Source organism: Entelurus aequoreus, linkage group LG22 (genome assembly GCF_033978785.1).
Source record: "Entelurus aequoreus isolate RoL-2023_Sb linkage group LG22, RoL_Eaeq_v1.1, whole genome shotgun sequence".
NCBI lineage: Eukaryota > Metazoa > Chordata > Actinopteri > Syngnathiformes > Syngnathidae > Entelurus > Entelurus aequoreus.
The window spans coordinates 25,080,048-25,107,445 of record NC_084752.1 but is presented as its reverse complement, the minus strand read 5'-3'; the positions used below and the strand labels follow the sequence as shown (position 1 = coordinate 25,107,445).

The window sequence follows — 27,398 nt, the reverse complement described above, 5'->3', positions numbered from 1 at the left end:
CTCTTTTGTAAAGTAAATCTGAACAGCCGATATGGGCATCTACATCAACTATATGATTTGCCTGAGAAGCTGGAGAGGACAAAAAAAAAAAAAGTTTTGTTTTTAAAAAAAAAAAAATTTAAATTTTAATTTTTTATTTGTGGCGGACATAATTCTTTCGTGGCGGGCCGCCACAAATAAATGAATGTGTGTGGAAACCCTGCCCGTACTACACGTGCAATGCCATGAACATTATCCTTAAAACCAGCCTTCACTTACACAGAGCCCTGGGAACAATATTAATCTTTTTTTTTTTGTGTTTAAACCGCTTTTACGTACCTGTGCTGCTGAAACACTCATGGAATTATAACATGTTTGTTTAGTAACATGGTAATATATTACATGTGCGGTACATTATTTCTAAAATCAGTGCACACTTTAAGCAGCCAAGGAAGCCTCTTGAATGTTTAGGTACCTAGAGCGTGCGGACTTGCATGTGCAAAACTCTTGTGGAATTATAGGACATTTAATCTTCTATATAGTGATATATTACATGCGCAATGAAGTGTATATTGTCTTTAACATCTGTACACACTAACAAGGAGGACATTTGGATTGATTGATTGATTGAAACTTTTATTAGTAGATAGTACAGTACATATTCCGTACAATTGACCACTAAATGGTAACACCCGAATAAGTTTTTCAACTTGTTTAAGTCAGGGTCCACGTTAATCAATTCATGGTTACTTCACGGTTCTTTAGTCCAGGGCTATTCAATTACATAATAAAGAGGGCCGCAGTTTCAAGAGCCCAAAGGCAGTTGAATAGGCCTGCTTTAGTTGCTTGGGCACTTTTTACGTGCGGTCGCGCCCAGCTCCATCTACACAAATGACGCCAACACACATAAGTTAATAACTTCCTGATCTGTGTTTATTAATAAGGAAACATGAGCTAATGTTGCATCTATCTTAAGCAATAAGTCTTGCTTGTCAACCATTAACTGGAGGTCCGAGAGCAATCGTATCCAAAACAGCTCATTGGCGCTGGCGGTAGTTGTCATAAGGCCATTTTGATGTGTCTTTTTTGTCAATGTTGAGTACAAATAGCAGCAAGTTTACGTTCAAACATACAGTAAGTATTCTTAAAGTATGTTTAAAGTCAGCAAAGCAGTGTTGTTGAACTTCATTAGAGTGGTAGAAGTCTTCGTTTGTGCCGCGTACACGCATATGCTGTGTGGGGAGTTTTGGAACTCTACACTTTGGCCAGCATCTGAAAAGTCTGCGTTTTTAAGGAAAAAAGTATGTGTTTATGTGCAGAGATAAGTATGCGTTAAGTATTCGTGTTCGCATGGACATGGCCTTAGAAATCGACCGAATATCGGTGTTGATATTTGGTATTTTGACATATCAGTATCGGCAAGTATATGATACCAGTTTTTAAAATAACTAATAATTAGTCAAGTAAATAGTTATAAACATTAGGGGTGTTTGCATCGCAACTATTATTTGTATTGATACTATCCATCCATCTTCTTCCGCTTATCCGAGGTTGGGTCGCGGGGGCAGCAGCCTAAGCAGGGAAGCCCAGACTTTCCTCTCCCCAGCCACTTCGTCCAGCTCTTCCCGGGGGATCCCGAGGCGTTCCCGGGCCAGCCGGGAGACATAGTCTTCCCAACGTGTCCTGGGTCTTCCCCGTGGCCTCCTACCGGTTGGGCATGCCCTAAACACCTCCCTATCAGGGCTTCCTCATCAAGTTATAGTTAGTAAAGTTTGCGAACCAATGAGTTGGAGCATAAAAAAACCCAAAAAACTTGACAGCCTTCTAAATAAAATTTTCCACATTATGAGAGCCCTCTAGAAATGAAACAATACCCTTTAGTCACCTTTACACTCTTTTTATTCAATTAAATAATGATGCCTGAGGCTAAGCCAATCCGTGGTCACGATACTGAACAGCATGCTCTGACTGGTTTGTAGAATAGATATTTTTAGTTTATTACTATATAAACTAAAAATATAAATACTACAGTATATGCAGTGTATGCTTGAAATACATGTATATTACATTATTATTATAATACACAGTATATGCTTGAAAATTATGAAATACAATTTAAGACCAAAACATTTTTGAAAATGCTTAAAAAATATTTTTTAAATATCCACAAAAATGCCCAATACTATACTGCCAATATCAGGGGCTAAAGCTACTGTAGTATTGATATTTTTAGTTTATTTAGCCATTTTATGCTTAAAAATGCTTAATTCAAAACCACCAAATTGTAGACAATGCTTTAAAAATAGTTTTCTAAATATCCACAAAAAAATCCCCAATACTATCCTGCCAATATCAGAGGCTAAAACTACTGTAGTGTTTATATTTTTAATTTATTTAGCCATGTTTATGTATGAACATGCTTAATTTCAAACCACAAAAATTGTAGAATCTGCTTTAACAAACTAAAAAATAAATCTAAGGTTGTGGTGAGGCCGCAATATTTGAGCGCGATATGACGAGGGTATATATCACTCTGACGCTACTTTGTGATCAAACTTGTGCACATGCTGCTTCCAAGCTAATTCCCCAAACCACTTGCATGTTCGTTGTGCGCTAGGAGAAATTGCTTGTTTCTTCTTTTCGGATTAAAATGAAAAGGAACTACCGTAGCCGGGACTATCTCACAATGGCCTTGAAGACAGTAAAGACATACTGCACCTTTTACCCACACACAAAACCACGTTATCACATCTTTCTCTCTGGAAAACACTCGTACCGTACCGATGGTGAGTTGGTATTATTTTGTGGTTTTAATTAGATTTTGTGCTTTTCTTTGTTTTGTGCTTCGATGAATTACACTAGCATTCGACCACTATTTAAATTCCTCATCAAGTTCACGGTGAGCTAGAGCCTATCCCAGATGACTTATGGCGAGAGGTAGGGTTCTCCCTGTACTAGTTGCCAACCATTCGCCAAGGCACACATATACAAACATGCATATACATATTTAAAATGTGGGAATAAACCAGGGTATTGGTCTTTATTCAACATATTTAATATTACTGTAATATTTGCTTATTATATTGTAGAACTGCACTGCATCATACTGAGCTGTTTTTGATATTCAGTCCCACTTGTGTTGCTAACCGCTGGTGAGTGAGCATAGGACATAGTGAAGAGTAATTAGTTTAACCATCTCCCAATAAAAAAAGGAAATGTTTATTGATGATTTATTTTTAGACAAGGCTTGTGTATACCACCGTATTTGCTGCGTTCAAAGACTGAGCCCCTTCTGTGCTGCACATTCCACTGATGGATGTAACTTCCATACTGTAGTTGATGGAAATCCTCCGAAATTAGGACCCATTGGTATAGTGTTCTCTCTCAGTGCAGGCCTGCTTACATTAATCTGTCAGTTGATAGTCATACATCAAACGAAAGCACCACTCTCTTGCTCTGAGCCCTTTAATATTAATGTGCGAGCGAGCAACAAACAGGAACTGCACATTACTCATCAGCACAGAACGCTGCCTACCTCTGCATGGCAACAGTCGAGATCATATATTGGTTTGAGGCTGTACCAACAACGCTTCCCATGAGCTGGGAAGTTCTTGTTATGGCGTTGTAGAAGAACATTACCTTAAATTAAAATGATCATGACTGAGATTGGGAAGAAGCAGGGGAAATAATTGAATGTGCAGTTGTTACAGGGAGATTCATTTGACATTACAGTGATCAGGCAAGATGGCGTCACCAGAGTGACAACAGTCCTTTATTTTCAGACCGTTTACGTTATGTCTTTCAACCCCTTTTTTTCTTTCTTTTGCTTCTTTTAGCAATTCCCCCTTGCGATCGCCAATTGAATATTAAGTTAAGTTAAAGTTAAAGTACCAATGATTGTCACACACACACACACTAAGTGTGGTGAAATTTGTCCTCTGCATTTGACCCATCCCCTTGATCACCCCCTGGGAGGTGAGGGGAGCAGTATGTCAATTGATCTACAGTATATTTGGTTTCTATTTTTCATCAAAAACGTTCACCGCTGTCACCTTTCTGATTTGTCACCGAACATCATTTTTTATCCTGTACAGAACGCAACGCCGTTGTTCCCAATGGAATATCCCAGTGTGCTGACTAAAATATACATCTTCGATCCTCCCCGGCCCCTTTTGTAATGTGTTCCAGTTGTCAGCCTATTACAGTGTCAAATAATTCAAATGATAACATCTTCACCTGCCACTCAATTCAAACATAATGCCGCTTCATGACATCTATTTTTCTCAATGACAGATAACATTAAAAGCACGTGTGACCAAGCTAACTAATGTACGTTTTTTGGTTTAGATTATCTCGGCCTGGTCCGAAATGCGATAAGTCAATAGATAGAGGGTGGCGGGGGGTGTATATTGTAGCGTCCCGGAAGAGTTAGTGCTACAAGAGGTTTTGGGTATTTGTTCTGTTGTGTTTATGTTGTGTTACGGTGCGGATGTTCTCCCGAAATGTGTTTGTCATTCTTGTTTGGTGTGGGTTCACAGTGTGGCGCATATTTGTAACAGTGTTAAAGTTGTTTATACGGTCAACCTCAGTGTGACCTGTATGGCTGTTGACCAAGTATGCCTTGCATTCACTTGCGTGTGTGAAAAGCTGTAGATCTTATGTGATTGGGCCGGCACACAAAGGCAGTGCCTTTAAGGTTTATTGGCGCTCTGTACTTCTCCCTACGTCCGTGTACCACTCCGTATAGCGGCGTTTTAAAAAGTTTTACGTAATTTTACTTTTTGGAACCGATACCGATAATTTCCGATATTACATTTTAAAGAATTTATCGGCCGATAATATCGGCAGTCCGATATTATCGGACATCTCTAAAAAAAAAAGTGATCGATAACTGCACTTTGATAAGTGAAGTGAAATGAATTATATTTATACAACGCTTTTCTCTAGTGACTCAAAGCGCTTTACATAGTTAAACCCAATATCTAAGTTACATTTAAACCAGTGTGGGTGACACTGGGAGCAGGTGGGTAAAGTGTCTTGCCCAAGGACACAACGGCAGTGACTAGGATGGTGGAAGCGGGGATAGAAACTTAAAACCCTCAAGTTGCTCGCAAGACCAGTCTACCAACCGAGCTATTCCGCCCCTATAAACCTGCAGAAAGACTAGCATTAGTCTGCTAACATGAAAACAAGTGACAATAACATATTTTTCTATACTGAATACATTATTCACATTAAACATAAAACCTGAGCTGCCTTTGCACAAAGTAATCAATTTCAACTCCACCCCGTCGCGTTGAAACAGACGGTGTTTTCAACAGACAGTGTTTTCAACAGAAGGTAAACTCGCTGACTCCAATAAACCGGAAGTGAAACATATTAACAAAGAAACATTCTTAAATGTTAAATTAAAATGGAAGAACATAGACATATTTAAACACAAACAAAAATAATATGGCTCTTATGAAGCCAGAACAATGTTTGATGTTTCCTCTGCAAAGAAAATATATTGTGTGGGTAGAGTTGTACGGTATACCGGTACTGGTATAGTACCGCGGTACTAATAAATCAAAAATGGTACTATACTCTGTTTGAAAAGTACTGGTTCCCGGGCATGACAGCGCGTCGTCACGTCGTGACATTGCTGGTTTTGCAATCAGAGGAGCATGTTCGACAAGTTCAATAGCATATCTAGTCGATACTACTATGATTACATCAATATTTGTATTGTCACAAAATCTTTTTTCCTTCTTTTAAAATGTATATTATGTTTATAAACTCAGGAAATATGTCCCTGGACACATGAGGACTTTGAATATGACCAATGTATGATCCTGTAACTACTTGGTATCGGATCGATACCTAAATTTGTGGTATCATGCAAAACTAATGTAAAGTATCCAAACAACAGAAGAATAAGTGATTATTATATTTTAACATAAGTGTAGATAGAACATGTTAAACGATAAAGTAAGCAGATATTAACAGTAAATGAGCAAGTGGATTAATAATACATTTTTACAGCTTGTCCCTCATAATTTTGACAAAATAGAATGATAAATAACAAAATATGTTACTGCATACGTCAGCAGACTAATTAGGAGCCTTTGTTTGCTTACTTACTACTAACAGACAAGTTGTCTAGTATGTTCACTATTTTATTTAAGGACACAATTATTCTTCGATTGCAATAAGAAACATATGTTTAATGTACCATCAGATTTTTTGTTAAAATAAAGCCAATAATGCCAATAAAATATTTCAACCAGCAAAATTTGTTATCGGTCCAGGCTGACAATTTGCCCAACATTTTTCTATTATATAGGGCAGTGGTCCCCAACCACTGGGCCGTGGCCTTGGTGCCGGTCCGTGGACCGATTGGTACCGGGCCGCACAAGAAATGTAAAAAAAACAAAAAAAAAACTTTTTTTTTTTTTTTAAAATTAAATCAACATAAAAAACACAATATATACATTATATGTCAATATAGATCAATACAGTCTGCAGGGATACAGTCCGTAAGCACACATGATTGTATTTCTTTATGACAAAAAAAAACACCCCCCCCTTGTTTTAAAATTAATATTTGAAGAAATTGCTGTTATAACTCAGGCTTGTTGCAGCAGAATTCTCTGTAACATGTTAAGGCTTAAAGTGATGAGCTTATCTGACTGTCCTCACTTGCCTACCGTTTATAGCAGGGGTGCTTTATCTCATTGACCCACACTGTGTCTGCGTCTACACACACACACACACACACACACACACACACACACACACACACACACACACACACACACACACACACACACACACACACATGCATACACTCACAAATAATGTATTCCAAAAGAAGTAAACATACTGCAGTTGTGTATGGCCCAAAGCCAGTTCATTATCTGATTTGCTTTATTGTTAAGCGGCCGACACGTTGCTCTCTGATTCTGGATGAAGGAAAAGGGTTCGTGATGATAAAGGAGTACAGGACAGCACTCTGACTTAGATTGATGTCTGTGAATGTGCAACTATATAAAGGAGCTAAAAAGGACCGATGGCTGGGGCTTGCATCAACTCTGAATAACGGTGTGTTTCTCGGACTAATAGTGTAAGTGACATCAGCTTTGCTCCAAAAACAGAATATAAGTTAACACCATTTGTCATCATATTATGAATGCTAGGTCATTGATGCCGATAAAATGTCAATATGTACATTTTGGACATGTTCTATTGTGTGATATGTTAAGTATTTAACAAACGTGACTTATTGCGCACAACAGTAAAATCAATGGTAAAATGCTTGTGTCTTATAAATGATGTGCACGCTGGTTAAAAGCCAACACTAGGACATTACAAGCACAATTACAAAAAACGATGTGAAATATGGTTGTACAATAATGAATTTTCTGCCAGAAAAGCTCGTCTTCTGCATTGCAGTTTCAGAAGTTGAAACATTAGGAAGTACCACCATTATGTTAATGTGGAATAGACTAAATGGGCTTCTGCTGTTCATGCAGGAGGATACAAATGTTAGTTGTTCAAAGATGGTTAGCTGAGGCAGAACACATTGCATGAATTCTGCTGGGTTGTAGTTGATGTATGTTGAAACCCTTCCACTACTTCAGCGCTTGTACTGCAGGCCAACTTCCACTTCCTTGTTTTGATTGATTGATTGATTGAGACTTTTATTAGTAGATTGCACAGTACAGTACATATTCCGTACAATTGACCACTAAATGGTAACACCCGAATACGTTTTTCAACTTGTTTAAGTCGGGGTCCACTTAAATCAATTCATGGTACAAATATATACTATCATCATAATGCAGTCATCACACAAGTTAATCATCAGAGTATATACATTGAATTATTTACATTATTTACAATCCGGGATGTGGAGGGGGGGGGGGGTTCAGTTTGGTTGATATCAGCACTTCGGTCATCAACAATTGCATCATCAGAGAAATGGACATTGAAACAGTGTAGGTCTGACTTGGTAGGATATGTACAGCAAGTAATGGACATAGAGAGATCAGAAAGCATAAGAACAAGTATATAAATTTGATTATTTACATTTGCTTATTTACAATCCGGGGAGGTGGGATGTGGAAGGGGGAGGGTGTTAGTTTAGGGTTGCAGTTGCCTGGAGGTGTTCTTTTAGTGCGGTTTTGAAGGAGGATAGAGATGCACTTTCTTTTACACCTGTTGGGAGTGCATTCCATATTGATGTGGCATAGAAGGAGAATGAGTTAAGACCTTTGTTAGATCGGAATCTGGGTTTAACGTGGTTAGTGGAGCTCCCCCTGGTGTTGTGGTTATGGCAGTCATTTACGTTATGGAAGTAGTTTGACATGTTCTACTGTGATCCCAGCACGACCACCTGGCCGTTGGCCTTGTCGTTTAAAATTTTAACCACTGACACCGCTGAATGCACAGCCACTCTTGCATACTACATGAACAGTAATGTAGTCTAATGCAGACATATGGTGTTTTAATTCATTTTAATTATTAATTTGGGAGGGGTAATTTCCTGTGAAGCAGCGGTGTAGAACAATGGCTATATATCCTTGTCTAATTCCAATTTATGGTAGGTAGACTTCATATTTGAGACATATTGCAGCATCAGTGATGCTTTGTTTGCATGCCTCAGGGGCAAGTTACACCTGTCACCCACCCTTTAAAAGTACGACTTCTTGAGTTAAGGTGGAGCACACTTTGCATTGATGGAAACTCGGCCATTTACGCATGGGAAGGCTTTTGTCTTCTTTCAATATGTTGCCACACAAAGGCAGTGTAAGGGACTAGCGTCTTCACTTTACATTATTAACAGAGCACTGAACCCTGCTTGCTTCGTGCACAGGACATGTACTTGCTCCCATTCCTGCTAGCAGCACATGCATGTAGACACAGGCCCATCCCCAAAAAGTGACTCCTAAGGGAGCACAAGTCAGTGTCACTTGTATATGCCTGCTGAGCAGTGTCGTGTGTCATTGAGGAGGAGATGATAGTGCTCTCTTGGCTGTCACACTGATGTTTGATGGTGCAAAGACTTTGAAAAGCTAGGCCTCAGCTTGAACTTTGTTGAAGAATATAATAATAATTGTGTCCGTCTGCTATACAATTTTCTATGCATGCCTGCTGGGAGCTATAACTTGCTATATATCCCACTAATAAAAAGTAATTACAGGCTCGTCATATAGAGACAACTTTTTCCACCCACAATCACACCTACGGGCAATTCAAGCTCCCCTTTAACCTGCCGTGGGAGGGAGCTGGAGTGAACCAACATATAGAGAGTACCCTCTTATTGCTGTGAGGTGCAAATTTTCACCATCGGGATTAATAATTCAGTTCATATGACTTATGATATGAAATCACAGGGTCTTAGTCTTTCATACATCATGTGGCCATTACACCAACTAGAACACATTTTTGGTAAAATATTGCACTGTATCTCCAGTACTGTATATATGTATAATAATTTCCTTGAATAAGAGATTTGTGTCTAAATGCAACCTTTTGTTCTGCCCTTGCAGGTCCACACACAATGAGCTGGAGAAGAATAGGTAAGTCGATCATAATTTCATCCAAAAATGTTGCCTTTTAAGGGGGTCAGATTATGCTAAACCGATTTTTCTTACCTGTTGGCACCTGATTCTGCGTCTTTGGATCCCCATAATTACCAACAATTTTAATCTAAACCATGGAGGCGTCATGAAAATTGTTTTAAAACACTTGCCTCTTTACAAACAAGCCGTTTGGAGTTTGAGACTATTGTCACATATTTTGCCTCAGTCTTGCCAGCCGTTATCTCCATATATGGTAGAGATTTACCCCAAAAAGCTTTGCGCAAGTTCACCATTTTTATTCAATTGTAGTCAATAACATCCTTCTTTTTCTCTATCCTCTTCTACATCCACATGCATGTTGGCATCCTGCGCTGTTGCCATTTTCTTATAAAAATGTGCATATAGTTGTAGCTTTTATTTGCCAGTATGGAAGCACTAAAAACTACAACTTGGCGGACAGGTAACGAGACGCTTTGGCAGATAAATAAGCGCCTATAAAATGGCACATTCTGAAGAGACCGTCAGAAAGCGGCTTGAAGATGGTCTGTAAAACAATATCTATGCAAAATGTTGACCAAAACTCCACCATTACAGCTTATGTAGACCACAAGGAAGTTAGGCCTGGGCGATATATTGATTTTATCGATTCATTTTGAGTTTTTTGTTGCAGACGATTAAAGAAATCGCCCACTTACTTCCTTAGCGGAAATTCACAGACCTAGCAAAACATGGCTAATGCTAACAAAAGTGAGAGGTTTGTTCCGAAAAAAAGAAAAGTGTTGTCGGTGCTTTAAAAGTGTAGCAACAGGCATGGATCAAGTGACTGCACGGTGAAAAGTTTCTTTAATAAAGGCAGCTACACAACAAACTTATTCCAGCTTCGAGCCGAGTGGGGTGAACTGCATCTCTTTACGAGGCGAACAAGTTTGCAACAACAACAAACTCCACCTAAGAAGCCGCTTACTGTGGTGGAATTATTTACACCAGGTATGTAGGATGATACCATGGAACAATGAGAAAGGAGAACAATGCACAGAGCGATCACTAGAGTAGTCGCTATGCACATCAATACCGGAAAGCTTGTAAACGTGTGTTGCTGCAAAACTCTTGTGGACTTATAACGCATTTCATTATCAATATAGTCATATATTGCATGTGCAATCAAGTGTCTTTAACATCAGTACACACTAACACGGAGCCCACGATACTACATGGAAAAGCCTGTTTATCCACTTCCTAACTATACATAGTCATCTCAATGTTGTACTTGCTTATATATTTGCATACAAGGTACAATACACATTTTTTTTTACATAATTGTTTTATTCAACACAGAATTTTTAAGTTTGCACTTTATTGATCTGATAGATTTTTATTATATTTATTGTTTTTGTTGTCCATTGATTTACTGGAATTGTGCAATGTGCAACACGCCATTTTTTTTTTTTTTTTTCAAGACAGAAGTTTTAAGTTTGCACTTTATTAATCTCAATGTTGGAGATTATTATTTGTTTGCATGCAATGTACAAAGCTACATTTTTGTTTACAGAAGTATTTAATTCAAGCAGAAGTATTGCCTCCCAGTGGAAGTTCTTAATTTAGTTTTTTGAAAATGTTTGCATAAAAAGTAACATTTATATCTGGTCTAAAAAGAACAATAATATATACATTTGAATTTTGCTAAGAGTAAGATGCAGTGTATGCAGTGTAATTTCAAATTACTACCTTTTGATCAAATAAAAGCGGAAACAAATAATTATCTTTGTAATTTTAAATCATTGGTTTCTTTAAAAAGTAGTGAAAAATTCAGGGTATTTTATTTTTAGGCCATGTCACCCAGGCCTACAAAATAAATCATAATACGATCCCTTCAAGGTGGTTTCCACACCATCTCTATTGTTCTGAATCAGTTGATAGTTTTTTTTTAAATGAGTCTAAACCAATCTCAGTGAGCACAACATACATCAAGATAGTCCTTTGTTAATAACTTAAAATCTGTGAACCGAAAACCAACTTGATCGACTTGTTCTTTTAGTTCGCACCTGAGTTGGACTGGGTTCTATACTTGTTTCACACCTAGCCAAACGAACGGCAGCAAGAAGGAAAACAGCAATCACCCTAAAGTCAGAACACTCCCACTGCACTTGCTCAGACATTTTCTTTTATAATGTATGTAAGCATTTCCTTGTCAACAGGTCATTTGAAACAAACTTAACCCCACACTCATCTATCTCTTATTTCCTCTTTAGCACCATACATAATTATGCTGTAGTTGGGTTGCAAAGGGGTTTGAACAAACATGCATGCAGTCATGAAATGAGCCACACCCTGGAGTTGTAGAAGTACAGGTAGTGTATTAATATTCCACAGCTTGGTACATTACACACATATAAATACATTTACATTTTTGTTCCTGATGTTGCCCTAACACAATGTCATGTGGTATTTGTGGTGGTTTCCTCCCCGATTTCTTGAAGGGCCTTATCTGATTTGCGTTCTCCAACCACCTAGGGTTCTTCTTGGTGTTTATGCAATGTGTGCAGACTTTACAAGTCAATCTTTCAAAAGCTTTCTTTGACACCATAAATAAGAGTGGTGAGACTTGCAAGATTTATAGTTAAGAGAAAAGAGTGTGCCTTGCATTTCATCATCTGTGACGGTGTGTGTAAAATGAAAGGCTGTGGGAGTTTTGGATCTTTTTCGGTGTAATCACATATCAGCTCGGCCTGTTCTTGCTATCCTCCCTGGCAAGCTCAAGTAAAAGGATGGGCACATTGGACTCAGTGTGTTAAATATAGACAAAAGTTGATGTGTCACTATGGTGCTCAGATGTGATGCCACACATGGCAACGCAGTTGGTTGGTTAGTTCTGGCCAACTGCAGAGTCCATGCTGGGTTGCATTTTTTCTTGTTGTACTTCATACAACGCAGCGTGAACACTGTGTTTGCACACCCTCCGCATTTTTGTTTTCATTCTTCTAAGTGTTTCCTTCACCTCCTCCTTGTCCTGCCAGTCCTTTACTGGTCCAAGCAGTCCTGTAACATACTATTTATCCCAAAATCCACTGATATGTATTTTATCTTAATCTTCAAGTACACACTCTTTCTACTGGTGTTTTTTGCTCGGTAGTGTGACAATACAAGACAAATTAAAATTTCTGTTACTGAGGAGAGTGAGTAAAATTGAAATGGTAATCCATCTTTTTAGAAGCGCACTTGTCAGAATCATTTATAATCCCTCGTCTTTGCTAGAAGTTAATCCAATTCCCTTTCAGAACATGCCCCACTGCAAGCTATATGTATCAGCCAAAGTTGTTCACCCAAGTGTGTCAGGCTTAAACCATGATTCTAGTGCAGCAGACTTATAAGCACTGAAAAAAAAGTCTCACAATTTTCAACACTTGGATCTCCTGAATCTAACTGCAGGGCTTGATAACCTCGGTGACGACTAATGTTATCGTGACAACAGAACCCACAGGGCCAGCATAAAAGGAGAGAAATAACATTCCAAATGGTTACTGTGCAGTTAGACCAGATTGTACTGTACTGTTCTTTCACCATGCACCCCCTCAAGTACTATGAATGTCTACTAAGTAAAGGGCCTGAATGTTGCATTGTTAATTCTTCCTCCATAACTGTCATTAGATGTCCCTATTTCAACTAGTTTGTTGCTTGTCAATTACATGAACATATACATTTATGCGGTCAATGAGAAGATTCTTTATTGATTGCTGTTTGATTATTGGTATGTTTTCAAAGTTTGAAGATCTACAATTTGGTGCAGTCTTGTCGTGTGTCTTTATTTTATTAAATACCATTTTATTTAATATTTTCCACATTTAGATCTTGAAAATTTACAGCCAATCATTTTAAAGACTTTACTTCCTGCAATAGATTATGAATTGTTTCCTTATCATTTGCCCTCCACCACCATAAGATTATATATCACTATGAGTGGATGGAATGTTAGGACCACCCGTACTCCTACCTCCCGGAATTTGTTTTGGCTAGTGTGTGACTCATACCTTATTTGCAGTTTATTACAGATTGACATTGGGGTACTCACCGGTCTTTGATTATAGCTTGAGAAAGAACTAGGTCTGTCAAAAACAGAAACACCTTAATGGCTGTAACTAATTAATTCAATTACTGTACACACGTGCCCATCATGGTAAACAAGCCTTGCCTGTCTGTTATGAAGGCGGAAAAGTCATGTTCTGCCATGATTTGGTTTAGTTTACTTGAGGATGTATGACATGGATCAATTAAGTCTTTAATAAGGAATCATTCAATCACACAGCGCAGCAAGGTAGAAAAAAATACAAAGGGACCTGTACGGAGAGCTAACTAAATAAAAGATACAGAGTAGAAATGGCAGGAAACAGACACAACATCTGGCAATCAGTGGCAACAATTAGCATACCATGCTGTCAAAAAAATAACTTGAACAAATCACATGCATGCCAAACACAATGAACCGGTGTCATCTTTGAAGCTTGACTACTTACAAAATAAGAGACAACTGTGCCCTGTTCCCTACACACATTTGAGAAATAGCAATGAACCAAAACAGGAGACCGATGCAACCAATTTAAAACACATAACAGGGAATAATGTCAGAAACCGAAATTAAACCCAACCAAAAGTTCAATAGTTCAGGATATTTCTTTTAATTTTTTAATTTTTAAAATTTTTTTTAAATTTTTTTAATTTTTTAAATTTTTTAATTTTTTAATTTATTTTTTTTTTCATAAAGAAATACAATCATGTGTGCTTACGGACTGTATCCCTGCAGACTGTATTGATCTATATTGATATATAATGTATATATTGTGTTTTTTATGTTGATTTAATAAAAATAAAAATAAAACTATTTCTTGTGCGGCCCGGTACCAATCAGTCCGTGGACCGGTACCGGGCCTCGGACCGGTGGTTGGGGACCACTGCCATACATGGATAATCTACTTTCCCAATTTGTGACATCACCAATCCTGCACATTCCAAACAGCTTGTGGGCTCTGAACCTCGGATGTCGTTGTGTCTTGTGCAGCCCTTTGAGATACTTGTGATTTAGGGCTATATAAATAAACATTGATTGATTAATTGATGGTTTGGCGTAAGTAGGAAGTAATTTTGGGGAGTTATGCAATTACCATATACACAACAGCAGCTACCAATAGGTAAGAAAAATGTGTTTTTCATAATAGCGCCCCTTTGAATAGTCATAACCTGTCATTTATCTTTCTGGTAATACAGTATACAGTACAGCAACAATTGGTGTCATTTAGACATTATTGTTTGCAAAAGGTGATTAAACATGATTAACTTGAAAACTGTGATTAATTTGATGAAATGTTTAATTATTTCACAGCGCTGGTAAGAGCCTGAACATCGCCAATTCGATTATTCATTTGACTTAACATCCACTTTTTAATGTCACTAAAAGTTGTTCATTTATCAAGAAAGACACTTGAATTTACTGGTAGAATAGGTGTCACATTTTTGTTACGGTAATCTGGATAGAGCCTTTGCAACCTATGGGAACTGAACCAGGCTCTGCCGTTGGGAGGCTTTGAGGTTGGATGAGCTGTTAAGCATGAAAAAGCCTGGGCTACGTTTGCTGTGATTGTGCTAAAGCATTCTGTTCTCTGCCCAGTGAGTGCAGCCTATTCTATGCCCTGCTGCAGGGCCTGAGACTGGGATCGTTTGTTCTGACCAACGTGACGACTTGTAAGCTTTTCTTGGCTCAGAAAAGCCGCTTAAGGGGCTTGATCTTTGGTCTGGTGAGCCCAGTTAGAGCATGTACACGTGTTGGGGCACACTCACACGACCTCCCACCCCCCACAAACAAACACAAGCCACGAGGTGCTATTCCTTGAAAGCATTGTTTGACACTGGTTTAAAGTACCAGTAGAGTGGAAAAACAAGTTGACTTTAAATGCTTATTTGTGTTTCATTGTATTCATTAAACCGTACCCAATTGTATTTACAATCCGCAAAGTATGTGAAAACACTGTGTAAACATTACAAAATGCCACAAATTCAGTCAGCCATTTTGAATATTGCTCTCAGAATACCTTCGGCTATTTTCGGAGATTGACATCACAGTAGTAACGCTTCTGCCCTCTGACGATGTAACCAGATCAGTCACACTGGGAATACGCAAAAATTGGAAAGAGATGTGGTGTTTATCTTTTGCAATCTTTATGTAAGACAAGAACACATAGGCTTGACTTTTTTTATGCATTCAAAATCATAAATAAATATCAAAACAATTGATTCAACAGATTGAGGGTCCTCTGTTGCACTCATTATACTCTCTCTCAAAACATCCATTGATACTAGGGGTGTAACGGTACGTGTATTTGTATTGAATCGTTTCGGTACGGGGGTGTCGGTTCGGTTCGGAGGTGTACCGAACGAGTTTCCACAAGGACGTATTAAGTAGCGTACCGCACGTTGTGTGAACAATGCACACCGAGGCACAACACACGGCATGCTAGCAGCTAACGGGCTACGATAGACTGACCATACGTCCTCTTTTCACCGGACATGTCCTCTTTTGCGGAGCTGTCAGGGCGGAGTTTCTTAAATGCCTCGAATGTCCGGCATTTTGAGTTAGGGTTGCGTGTATTTTCAATGTACGTTCAGGGTTAAGAAGGGGTTAAAAACAAAACAAATTGTGCGCGCAGCAGCATTCGTGAGGGAGGGACAGAGAGCGCGAGAGAGTTATGATAAACGCGCTTGTGTCGCCAGGCTCTGCTTTTTATCAGATTTAATTTTTTATTATCTATAGCAGGGGTGTCAAAAGTGTGCCGCGGAGGCCATTCGCGGCCCACACCTAATGTTTTAAAGGCCCACGGCACATTCTAAAAATACTATTAAAATAAACAAAAACATAACAAAAGTGAAATAAAAAAGCTTAAAGGTTAAATGTAATTTAGAAAAAGTTGAAATGTTGACTAATAAAACAAAGCTGTTTTTTTTTCTTTCAAACTGTCATTGCTCAAAACATAATATTGAATCAAAATCAATGTTATTATGAATTATTGACCTATCCAACGTTCGGATTACTTCACATCAAATATTCCAGTAAGAAAAATATTTTTGGTGGAAGATTTTGCAAATTTGGTTAATAAATAACCCAAAAATTTATATTTTGTTGTTTTCTTACTGTACCGAAAATGAACCGAACCGTGACCTCTAAACCGTGTACCGTTACACCCCTAATTGATACTATTTTGATCATATCTATTTATTCACAAACTTTGGAAGTCTTTTTGGTGTCATAAATCAGACATATATGATAATAGATTCAATATAGAGGCAACTAGTTGTTCCACACCACTTGTACTTTAAACAATGACAGTGTCAGAGGACAAGGAAGTAACTGACAGGCTGATGGGATGTAAAGTCAAACACACCTGACTGAGAGTTACTTAAAGCAGGAGTCCCCAACTTTTTTTGCACCAGGCACCGGTTTAATGTAGGGCCTGTAGGCAATATTTTCAGGGACTGGCCTTCCACATGTGGCAGATAAATATAGCAATTAAGTGGATGGAAAATGAATACATGAAAAAACTCACCATAACGTTCAATTAGTGGGAGCCTCTAGCCTTTTCCCTTTGCAAAAAAGCTCTCCATAGACTTTTGTTTTTTACTCTTTTTTTGCTCGTAGTAGGTTTTTTTTGGCTTTAGTATCTTCTGGGTTATAGGTGATACATTATATTCAAGGACAAAAACATAGACATATATTAAAGCTAAAAATACTTCCCATTAGTTCCAATAGAGTTCTGTGGATTTCTACTACCATTCTTAAAGTTATGTATTCATATTTTGTGCAATATTTTATATGTAGATACACTAATGTTAACGTTTTTTGGTCCAATTTTCCATGCGTAAATACATCTGTTATTGCTAACTACTTGTGCAATAATACCAGCACTTTAACTTACTAGGCCAAAAGAGATGTGTATTTTCTTCCTTCAGCACAATTTCTATATGCAGCAATTTAGCACTTCTCCATCTGCCTTATGCACTTTAACTACTATGGTCACTTTGTTCCTGACCTGCCCTGATCTTAGGTCATTAACCTGCCGCGGACTGCAGATGGAACCTAGCTTTTGTCTACGATTTGGCCCCCCTACATTTTATATGTGTATTACTGTGCATTATCCCATGTAACAAATATGTAACAAATATAGCAAATGCTGACTTCCTATTAGAAGTTTTATAATACATCTATGAACAAGCGTATTGGTTTGTCTGGTGGGACTGGCAACAGTTAAGTAGGAGAAAATGCGGTCGGTTATAAATTATTTAATGTCTCTGTGCGGCCCAGTAACAAATGCGTCATGGACCGGTGCCGGTCCCCGGACCGATGGTTGGGGACCACTGACTTAAAGCACCAAACAAGCCTAATCTACCCTTCCCTATGTGCCAGTGCGTGCACAGAATTTCAACGCTGTAATTAACACAGTAAAATAATAGTATTAGGCTAGGGTCTGCCAGTACTTACAATTGGAAATGTGGTGTAAATGTTTTGTTTTGGACATGTGTGTTTGCTTGTCTGAAGATGACTAATTTCTGTTATTCAAAAAGAAAAATATAATGCAAAGTTTTGTGGTACTTTCTTCTTAATTTGGTGCGTATAAAATAGCATTTAAGCAGCTTTTTATTGATTGATTGCCAGTTGCCAATGTATTAAAATCAATTAACCAATTAAAATCATTAAAACTGCAAGGAAACCAAGACTATTCAATAGATACAGTAGATGCTCTTTTGTTATTTGTACAACAACCTGAAACAATATGAAATGCAAAAGTAATGGTTAAGAAATATATACTGTTGTTTCATGGTTAGTATGCCATTGTTAGAACATACTATTTAGTAATACTTTCTTCTCAGACTGACGAATGTAAATTATGTGAGTTGAATATTGTCATTTGTCACTTCGTCTTATCTTTTTTTTTAGGTCCCCTCTGACCTTTAAGGCCTTTTGTCTTAGCTTGTTGTTATGCCTTTATGCTAACTAAGTGTATCCTGGCATCATTTTGTAGAAGGTCAGTGTAACCAAACATGATTATATGAACAGAGTCAGCAAGTTTAAGCCAAGTGAAAACACTTTGTATATGTTCAAACATATGAACTCTGAAAAGTGACTTCACAGCCAGTCTGCATGGAAATAAAAAACAAATGGAAAAAAAATCATCATTCTGTCAGGGACAAAGTTAACATTATATACTGTTTCAGGATTACTTACTCTGGTATTTTCCTTCCCTTTCCTGGAGAAGATTGTCACGTTTACTGCTGAGCTAATTTAATCTGTACTTTAAGGAGATGGATGGGGGGTTGGTGGAGAGTGAGCCATACAGGATGGAAAGAGAGAAAAAATAGGATGCATGCAGAAGAAACAAGACACAATTGGTCTAAAACTGACTGTGGCCTCTATTTTTAGATGTACAGCTGTGGCAATGAGGAGAATCTGCCTTGTAACCAATCATTTATACGTATTTCGCTGTGCACCAATGAGAGCTGTGCAATTAATTAAAAACATTTCCAAACCTTTTATCCTGACTTCAAAGATTACACGTCATTATGATGCCGACTGAATCTGCACTGACTCTACATTGCAAAGTTTAATGTTGACAATGTACAATTCAATTCAATTATCATAATATTTATGGAAGAATACGTTTTTCTTCCTGCGTTTGTGTCCGCACTTTGATGACACTGTGCCAAGAAAGCTGGCGAATTCATGCTCGGAAAGGCCATTTAAAGAAGGGACGTCAAAGACACAGATTCAAATCAGGTTTGAAGATGCTACTCTTGAAAGTTATGTGGCAGTGTTTAGAGCATTGAAAAAAACCAACCAAAAGATCGGCAGTAAAACACTAAAAGCCTTGACCCATGAATGTCTATTTGCACTTTTTATTTTTTACACTGAATATTTGGATTACATATGTAGCCCCACCCCCTGGTGAACATATTAAAACACAGCCACACTTAAACCCCGGCCACCAGCCTGAGCCAACATCTGGCTAGATGCAGCTCTGATTTTTCACCAGATTTATTCTAGAAGCCCCTCCATGTCAGTGTTTTAATCCAAAGCTTCTGACGTTTACTCCTCGAGTCACACCGGGTTAATGGGGCAAGCCTGTGTTCATCTGTGGGATATGGTGGCATTGTGTACAGAAATTGACGTGCTTTAGTTGTTGTTTATTTCATTCAGATGTTTGGACATATAGATAGGTGCTAGGGGGATTTAGAGGATGAGTGGATATCCAATCACATGATCTGTATATGTGATTATTAAAGAGATTTGGGTAGGGTATATGCAGTTGTTTTCATAATATGTTTGTTTTAGCCTTTAAGCTTTGGCCATCACTATCTCGAGCTCTTTGTCTCTGGGTTTCCCTGTTTTTTTTTCTTTGCTTGTTTCTCATTGGAGCAGATTAAAAGGCAGTGTGCACGTGTGAACTAATCCATGAGTTACTGATGGGTTTCAGCCCCAGAGTCTTTTGGCCCTGTCATGCAGCTAGCACATCCCCCACACCCGTCCCTCACCAGTGAACTTTGTATGAGCATTTGTGTGTATGTAAGCATGTGTTTTATGCTGTATAAGAAGGGTCAATTATAAATGTGAATGTCTTTTTTTGTTTCAAATAAATGACCAGGTCCACGTTTGCCCATGTTTCCTCAATCCTTCTTTGCAGTCTGCACTGTTGCTACTGTATGGTTTTTTTGTGTGCATGCTCTTTCTGGCTCACGGTGGCCTCAGCAGTTTAGCCTGGCAACAGCGTTGGTCTTCTGAGTAATCGACGGAGGTTTCCTTGTATTTACAATTTGTGGCCATGGCATTGGTTAGACAAGGCGAGTTCCTGCAAATGCGTATTTTTTTCTATATATTCATCTCTACGTGTTTATTGTGCTCTTGTTAGTGGTGTTGTGTTGAGAATGTAAGCATTTTCCAATGGAGCTTTAGTGCATAGCAAAAATACATTCTTCCACTCAGTAAATCTGGATGGATGGATGGAATTGAGGTCACAACTGCATGCTTTGAACTATCAAAGTTCTATTCCCACCCACATGCAGGCACAAATGTTCACTCCTTTGCATTTCCTTCATGTTTAACCAGAAGGTATGTCAGAAACCAACACAGTTCCCAAGGAATCCCCCATTTCATAAATATCAGTTGTATTTCCTTTTTTTATACAGGTGGGTTTGGGATAGGTGTGGGAGGGAATAAGAAGACACTTGCTCCTCTCATAGGTTGTACTACTATTTAGGACATGGGCCACAAATTATCACATTTTTAGCATCCAAATTTAGCATGTTTAGTGTTGTTAGTTGTTGCCTCATGAATGACTTGATATTGACCTATTTTTCACATTTTTAATCATGAAAAAGTCCTTATACTTACCTACAGTGCTCATCTGTTGTGATCATTTGAAAGGCTCAATATAAAATATTAAGTTTTTATGGCACTTGCCATTACTAATCCTAATGTAAGTCCTGACTGGCGTTGGTTTGTGCCCATGGCTAGTTTCTGGGCAGATTACAAACACAGCACCCCTTTCCTCCCCCATCCTCTACATCTCTCACCCACTCAATCTCGCTCCAACTCTTTCCGCAGTTTTCCCATCTGTCCGTATTTCATAAAGGAAATGAGAGAATCATAGACAGAAGAGAAAAAGCCCATGATGGCTGTAGATAAATTAATTTCCAATCTTGAATCTCATGGATATGTGCTGGGCTAACTGTTGTGTTTGCAGAAAACAAAACAAAAGTTTGAAAGAATGTTGTTAGTGTACAACTGGAAAAGACCAAGATCAGTCTTTGCCTCAAGACCAAGGAGGGAGTTGTAACCTTTGAAAGAAATGTGTCTTGGGGCTGAATTATTAAAGACTGTAGTATTGATAAACGGTGATTTGTGTGACTGACCACAAGTAGGAAATTTGGACGTAAATTTCCGTATTTTGCAGTTCCCTCAACAACCAGCTGTCTAATTTACAAAAAGGACTACAAGATTTATTTTACTACTGTCAATAGGAGGGTAAAGATTACTCACTGTAGCCTTGTAGCACAGCATCTGTACAAATATTACTACCCTAATTCGAACCATACCATTGCATACATGGCATTTCAAACACATGTTGCTTGGTTTTGTCATATTGGAAGTGAATGTCTGGAACCACATTCCTAACACACAAACTTTTTCTGCATTTTAAAAAAATCAGATCTGGATGCTGATTGGATGTAGTTCTCATCCTCCGAGTGAGCATTGGCAATTCAGTAATGGTTCTCTTCCATTTTGATGAGCTAAAAGTTGTCTTGTTAGTAGAAAAAAAACTATGGCTGACTTAGAGGTGGGGTAGTACTTGCCTAAAAGAGTATTGCCATACATTTCCTTGCCAAATCCAGAATATTGCTCCATATAATTGAGTCTCCATTGGTGAATTCCGGCCCAAACATTCTACTGAAATGGCTGTATGCCACTTCACCGAAATGATGAAATGTATTTTGGACATTGGTAAAATATGTTGGAGCAGTACCGTATTTTCGGATTATAAATTGCAGTTTTTTTCATAGTTTGGCCGGGGGTGCGACATATACTCCGGAGCGATTTATGTGTGAAATTATTAACACATTACCGTAAAATATCAAATAATATTATTTATCTCATTCGCTTAAGAGACGAAGCAAATGTCCGCAATCGTCACACACACGTCAGCAATCGTCACACACGTCAACCAATAAGAATTGGGCGGGGGCGGGTCATGGCAGAAGTGCACTGTGCGTCATGGCAGAAGTACATTGTGGGTCATGGGATGCTAACTGCTGCTACATCAGTAGCTATTAAAATTGATTATTTCAACATTGGCGGTAACTTATAAAAACTGAAAAGGGCTGAACTAAAATGGCACCGAAAAGGAAATCATATAGTGCAGATTATAAGCCGGACGTAGTGAAATATGCAGCAGAAAGAAAGGAAACGGCGCATACCAGAGGCGACACCGGGGAGGAAGATATCCTCGGATTTAGCGATCGGGAGTGACAGATTGTTTGGTAAACATAGCATGTTCTATATGTTATAGTTATTTGAATGACTCTTGCCATGATGTGTTGCGTTAACATACCAGGCACATTCTCAGTTGTTTTTTTATGCGTCATATAACGTACACTTATTCAGCCTGTTGTTCACTATTCTTTATTTATTTTAAATTGCCTTTCAAATGTCTATTCTTGGTGTTGGATTTTATCAAATACATTTTCCCCCAAAAATGCGCCTTTTACTCCAGTGCGACGTATATATGTTTTTTTCCTTCTTTATTGTGCATTTTCGGCCGGTGCTACGTATACTCCGGAGCGACTTATAGTCCGAAAAATACGGTATTTTTAGATTTAAAAAAAGCTTTCGACACAGTAAATCACCTAGTTTTGATGACAAAATTAAAACAATGTCATGTATAAAAAAAAAACATAAATTGGTTTAAATCATATCTTGAATTGCGACAATGTGTTCAAATAAATGGTGTAAAATCAGACGTAAAAAATGTGTGATTTGGGTGTGCCACAAGGATCTATTTTGGGCCCGCTGCTTTTCAGTATATATATAAATGACCTCCCCAATATTTGCAAAAAATACCATCTGCCAAATGTATGCAGATGATACAATCATTTATTTGGCAGCCGACACCCACAAGCTTCAGAGATATTAAACAGACAGCTTGCTAAAGTATCAACATGGCTTCAAAATAACTGTTTAACTCTAAATTATAACAAAACAGTCTCAATGTGTTTATCTTTGAAGAAACATTCGTAAAAATTAAATTCAGGTCAGCATTAATCAAAATAAAATAAAGTAATGTAAATATTTGGGTGTTAGATTGGACCCTATGCTAAAATTTGATGGTCATATTAAAAAAAATGACTGAGACCATAAAAAGAAATATAAACTGTTTCAGGCATTTTAGACCTTGTTTATCTGTTCAAGCTGCACAAGTTTACATGCATGCAATGATTTTATCCCATATGTCTTATTGTGCCATCGTCTGGGGACAGGCCACAAACTGTGTAGTGAAGCCTCTGTTGTCATCATATAAACAAACACTAAAGATATTTGACCAAAAACCAATGAAGCATCATCACTGCCATATTACCCAAAACTATAACATGATGAGTTTTGATAATTTTATCAATTTCTAATTTTTAAAACCTATTTTTAAGTGTCTTAAAAGATTAGCCCCTGATGTGATGTGCAAAGAAATACAAAGATACAGTAGTGAAGGTGTGCAGACTCGAGCTGCAGTCGGTGGGAGTTGTAGAGTGAAAAGGTGCCGGACGACTTTGGCTCAGTCTGCGTTCTCAATGAAGGCCTCACATCTGTGGAACTCTTTGCCACTGGAGTTAAAGTCACAGTCGGACATTAAACGTTTCTCCACGAAACTGAAAAAGTGGCCTAAGGAAAATTAGAATTGTGAGCACTAGAACTTGATGTAGTATGGACAAATGGGGCCAATTATCTTTAATGTATATTTATTTTGTACTTGTCTTAATCCTTTTGTTCGTGTTTTTCACTTTTCTCCAATTTTCTTTAAAAAACTAACCAGGGACGGGAATTGCAAATTATCCTGTGGCTAGAAGGCTTATGTACTTTGACATTGGTTACCTATGGGTAGCAATGTTTAATTGTACTGTCCCTGTCAAATAAATAAATAAATAAATAGACATTTACTGAACTTACTATTCATGGTTAACATAATAAACCTGTGGACTAAAGCATATATGGTGGGCTCCAGTTTGGCGCCCAGGCTGGTGGCTCTGTAATGACTGTTCCAGCAGTACAGAGTGGTAGCTTCCCCATTAAAACAGCCTATTCAGTCAGGTTCTATGAGTTTGTATGGGGGAACATGTGACTATGTGCACTCATGTGAGCGAGAAAGCGAGAGAAGGATGCCCTGTTCCATGAAACAGAGTCATACAGAAAGATTGGGGGATAAGAATCCCAGCAGAGGCCTTCTTTTGATTATACATTTTCAAAAAAGCAACTTTTTGTGCTAATCAGCTATCTACTAAATTGCTGTGCCAGCTCAGAGAAGCTTGGTGTGGATTAATATGTAGCTTTATAATGTCTGAAAAATGTGTTTAGTTAATGTTGTCCACTTGTTGATCCAAGTCATTATGTTGATTAACAGCGTGAAGTTTCCCCTGGTAGAACACCAGTTATAAAGTGATGCCCTTAAAATACATGCACTCATCTGCCCTTGGCAGAGTTTAAACACGATGGGATAAGTCCCAGCAAAGCACCATGGGGGATGGATGTATGAATTGCCACGTGAGCTGAGCCCTTCCCCTCTCCATGTATATTGCATGTCACCATCTGCAGTGCGTATTCATGTGGCACATGTTCACATGCTTTTTTTTTCTGAAGTTTGATGTGGGCAAGCTTAACTTGTGATTTTCCTTTGACTGCTGGTCTGGACATTTTCAACCGACTACACCGTGCCCTTGCTATTTTTAAAGTGAACGAGTCAACTTGGGGTGATGTTAGCACAGAAAGCAAAACAAACTGTGTGCACACCTAGTGGGTTTGATTTAATTGCATTCCTCCCCACCGCGGGATAATTTGACAATGACTTAAAGGCCTACTGAAACCCACTACTACCGACCACGCAGTCTGATAGTTTATATATCAATGATGAAATCTTAACATTGCAACACATGCCAATACGGCCGGGTTAACTTATAAAGTGCAATTTTAAATTTCCCGCTAAACTTCCGGTTGAAAACGTCTATGTATGATGGCGTATGCGCGTGACGTCAATAGTTAAACGGAAGTATTTGGACACCATTGAATCCAATACAAAAAAGCTCTGTTTTCATCTCAAAATTCCACAGTATTCTGGACATCTGTGTTGGTGAATCTTTTGCAATTTGTTTAATGAACAATGAAGACTGCAAAGAAGAAAGTTGTAGGTGGGATCGGTGTATTAGCGGCTGGCTGTAGCAACACAACCAAGAGGACTTTGACTTGGATAGCAGACGCGCTATCCGACGCTAGCCGCCGACCGCACGGATGATCAGGTGAAGTCCTTTGTCCTTCCGTCGATCGCTGGAATGCAGGTGAGCACGGGTGTTGATGAGCAGATGAGGGCTGGCTGGCGTAGGTGGAGCGCTAATGTTTTTATCATAGCTCAGTGAGGTCCCGTTGCTAAGTTAGCTTCAATGGCGTCGTTAGCAACAGCATTGTTAAGCTTCGCCAAGCTTTAAAGCATTAACCGTGTATTTACAGGTCCATGGTTTAATAGTATTGTTGATTTTCTGTCTATCCTTCCAGTCAGGGGTTTATTTCTTTTGTTTCTATCTGCATTTAGGCACGATGCTATCACGTTAGCTCCGTAGCTAAAGTGCTTCACCGATGTATTGTCGTGGAGATAAAAGTCACTGTGAATGTCCATTTCGCGTTTTCGACTCTCATTTTCAAGAGGATATAGTATCCAAGGTGGTTTAAAATACAAATCCGTGATCCACAACAGAAAAAGGAGAAAGTGTGGAATCCAATGAACCCTTGTACCTAAGTTACGGTCAGAGCGAAAAAAGATACGTCCTGCACTGCATGCTAGTCCTTCACTCTCACGTTCCTCATCCACGAATCTTTCATCCTCGCTCAAATTAATGGGGTAATCGTCGCTTTCTCGGTCCGAATCGCTCGCGCTGCTGGTGTAAACAATGGGGAAATGTGAGGAGCCCTTCAGCCTGTGACGTCACGCTACTTCCGGTACAGGCAAGGCTTTTTTTTATCAGCGATCAAAAGTTGCGAACTTTATCGTCGATGTTCTCTACTAAATCCTTTCAGCAAAAATATGGCAATATCGCAAAATGATCAAGTATGACACATAGAATGGATCTGCTATTCCCGTTTAAATAAAAAAAAATCATTTCAGTAGGCCTTTAATGTAGTGCCCAGTGAACACGGATTAGACTGCTTTAAATGAGGCTTTGCATTACAAAATACTCTAAACATGTTTCTCTAATCTTTCACACTGTCATTGTGAATTAGGATTTTTGTCTGTTTCCAAGGAGGCTTGACTCTAAAGAAGAGGTACAGTTGATATCCTTTGCCAAGCAAAGTTACTTCTATGTCCTTATTTTCTTTTAAAAGATCGGGCGCTGTAGTTTCCTTTCATGAAGTCAATTTAGGAGATATACCTCTGAGTGAGACACGGCTGATGTGTAATTAGTATAATAACTGGGTCAAGGGTCAGATTTTCTCTCCCTCTGGATGTAATAAAATTGGGTCAAAGTGTGTGTGTTGAAAGAGTGGGGGATTTGCCATGGAGAAGTGTACTGACTGTTATCTGGGCTGGAAATGTGACCCTCCATTTAAGAGTACAGCCAGTAATTATGTCAGACATCTCAGCCTGAGAAGTTATCTATTATTTATGTATTCGCAAGTTTGGAATCTAGGACAGCCTTTTTTCCCTCTTTTTTGCTGGAGTTTGAGCTTAACGTTCTGCTGTAGGAGTCAATGAATAAAGAATAAGGAAAAACTCGGATTTGTTTATAGTCGCTGTTTAAAAAAAAAAGCAATTTTTTCCATGTCTCTTCCCTGGCTTGTTTTATTGCAGTTAATTTATTCACAGTATATCATTGCGGCTGAAATGCACGTAACGTCAATACAATTGCATTCGGCTTACCTTTAAAATCAAACCTATAAGGACATTAAAACAAGGTTTGTTCGCTACATACAAAAACATATTTTTCCCAGCTTTATCCTGTTCAGGGACACAGGTGAGCTGAAGCCTATATCAGCTGACTTTGAGGAGCGAGGTACCATGGTGTTTTGTAAAC

The 27,398-nt window shown here is 38.4% G+C and overlaps 1 protein-coding gene across 1 annotated transcript in view; it reads left to right on the top strand.

The window, feature by feature from the left end:
* The window catches only part of LOC133639901 (max-interacting protein 1-like), a 61,331-nt gene that overhangs the window by 10,922 nt on the left and 23,011 nt on the right, over positions 1 to 27,398 (top strand). The window contains exon 4 of the mRNA XM_062033587.1: positions 9,513 to 9,542. Coding sequence (XP_061889571.1) covers positions 9,513 to 9,542 — 30 coding nt within the window. The remainder of the gene's footprint in view (positions 1 to 9,512; positions 9,543 to 27,398) is intronic.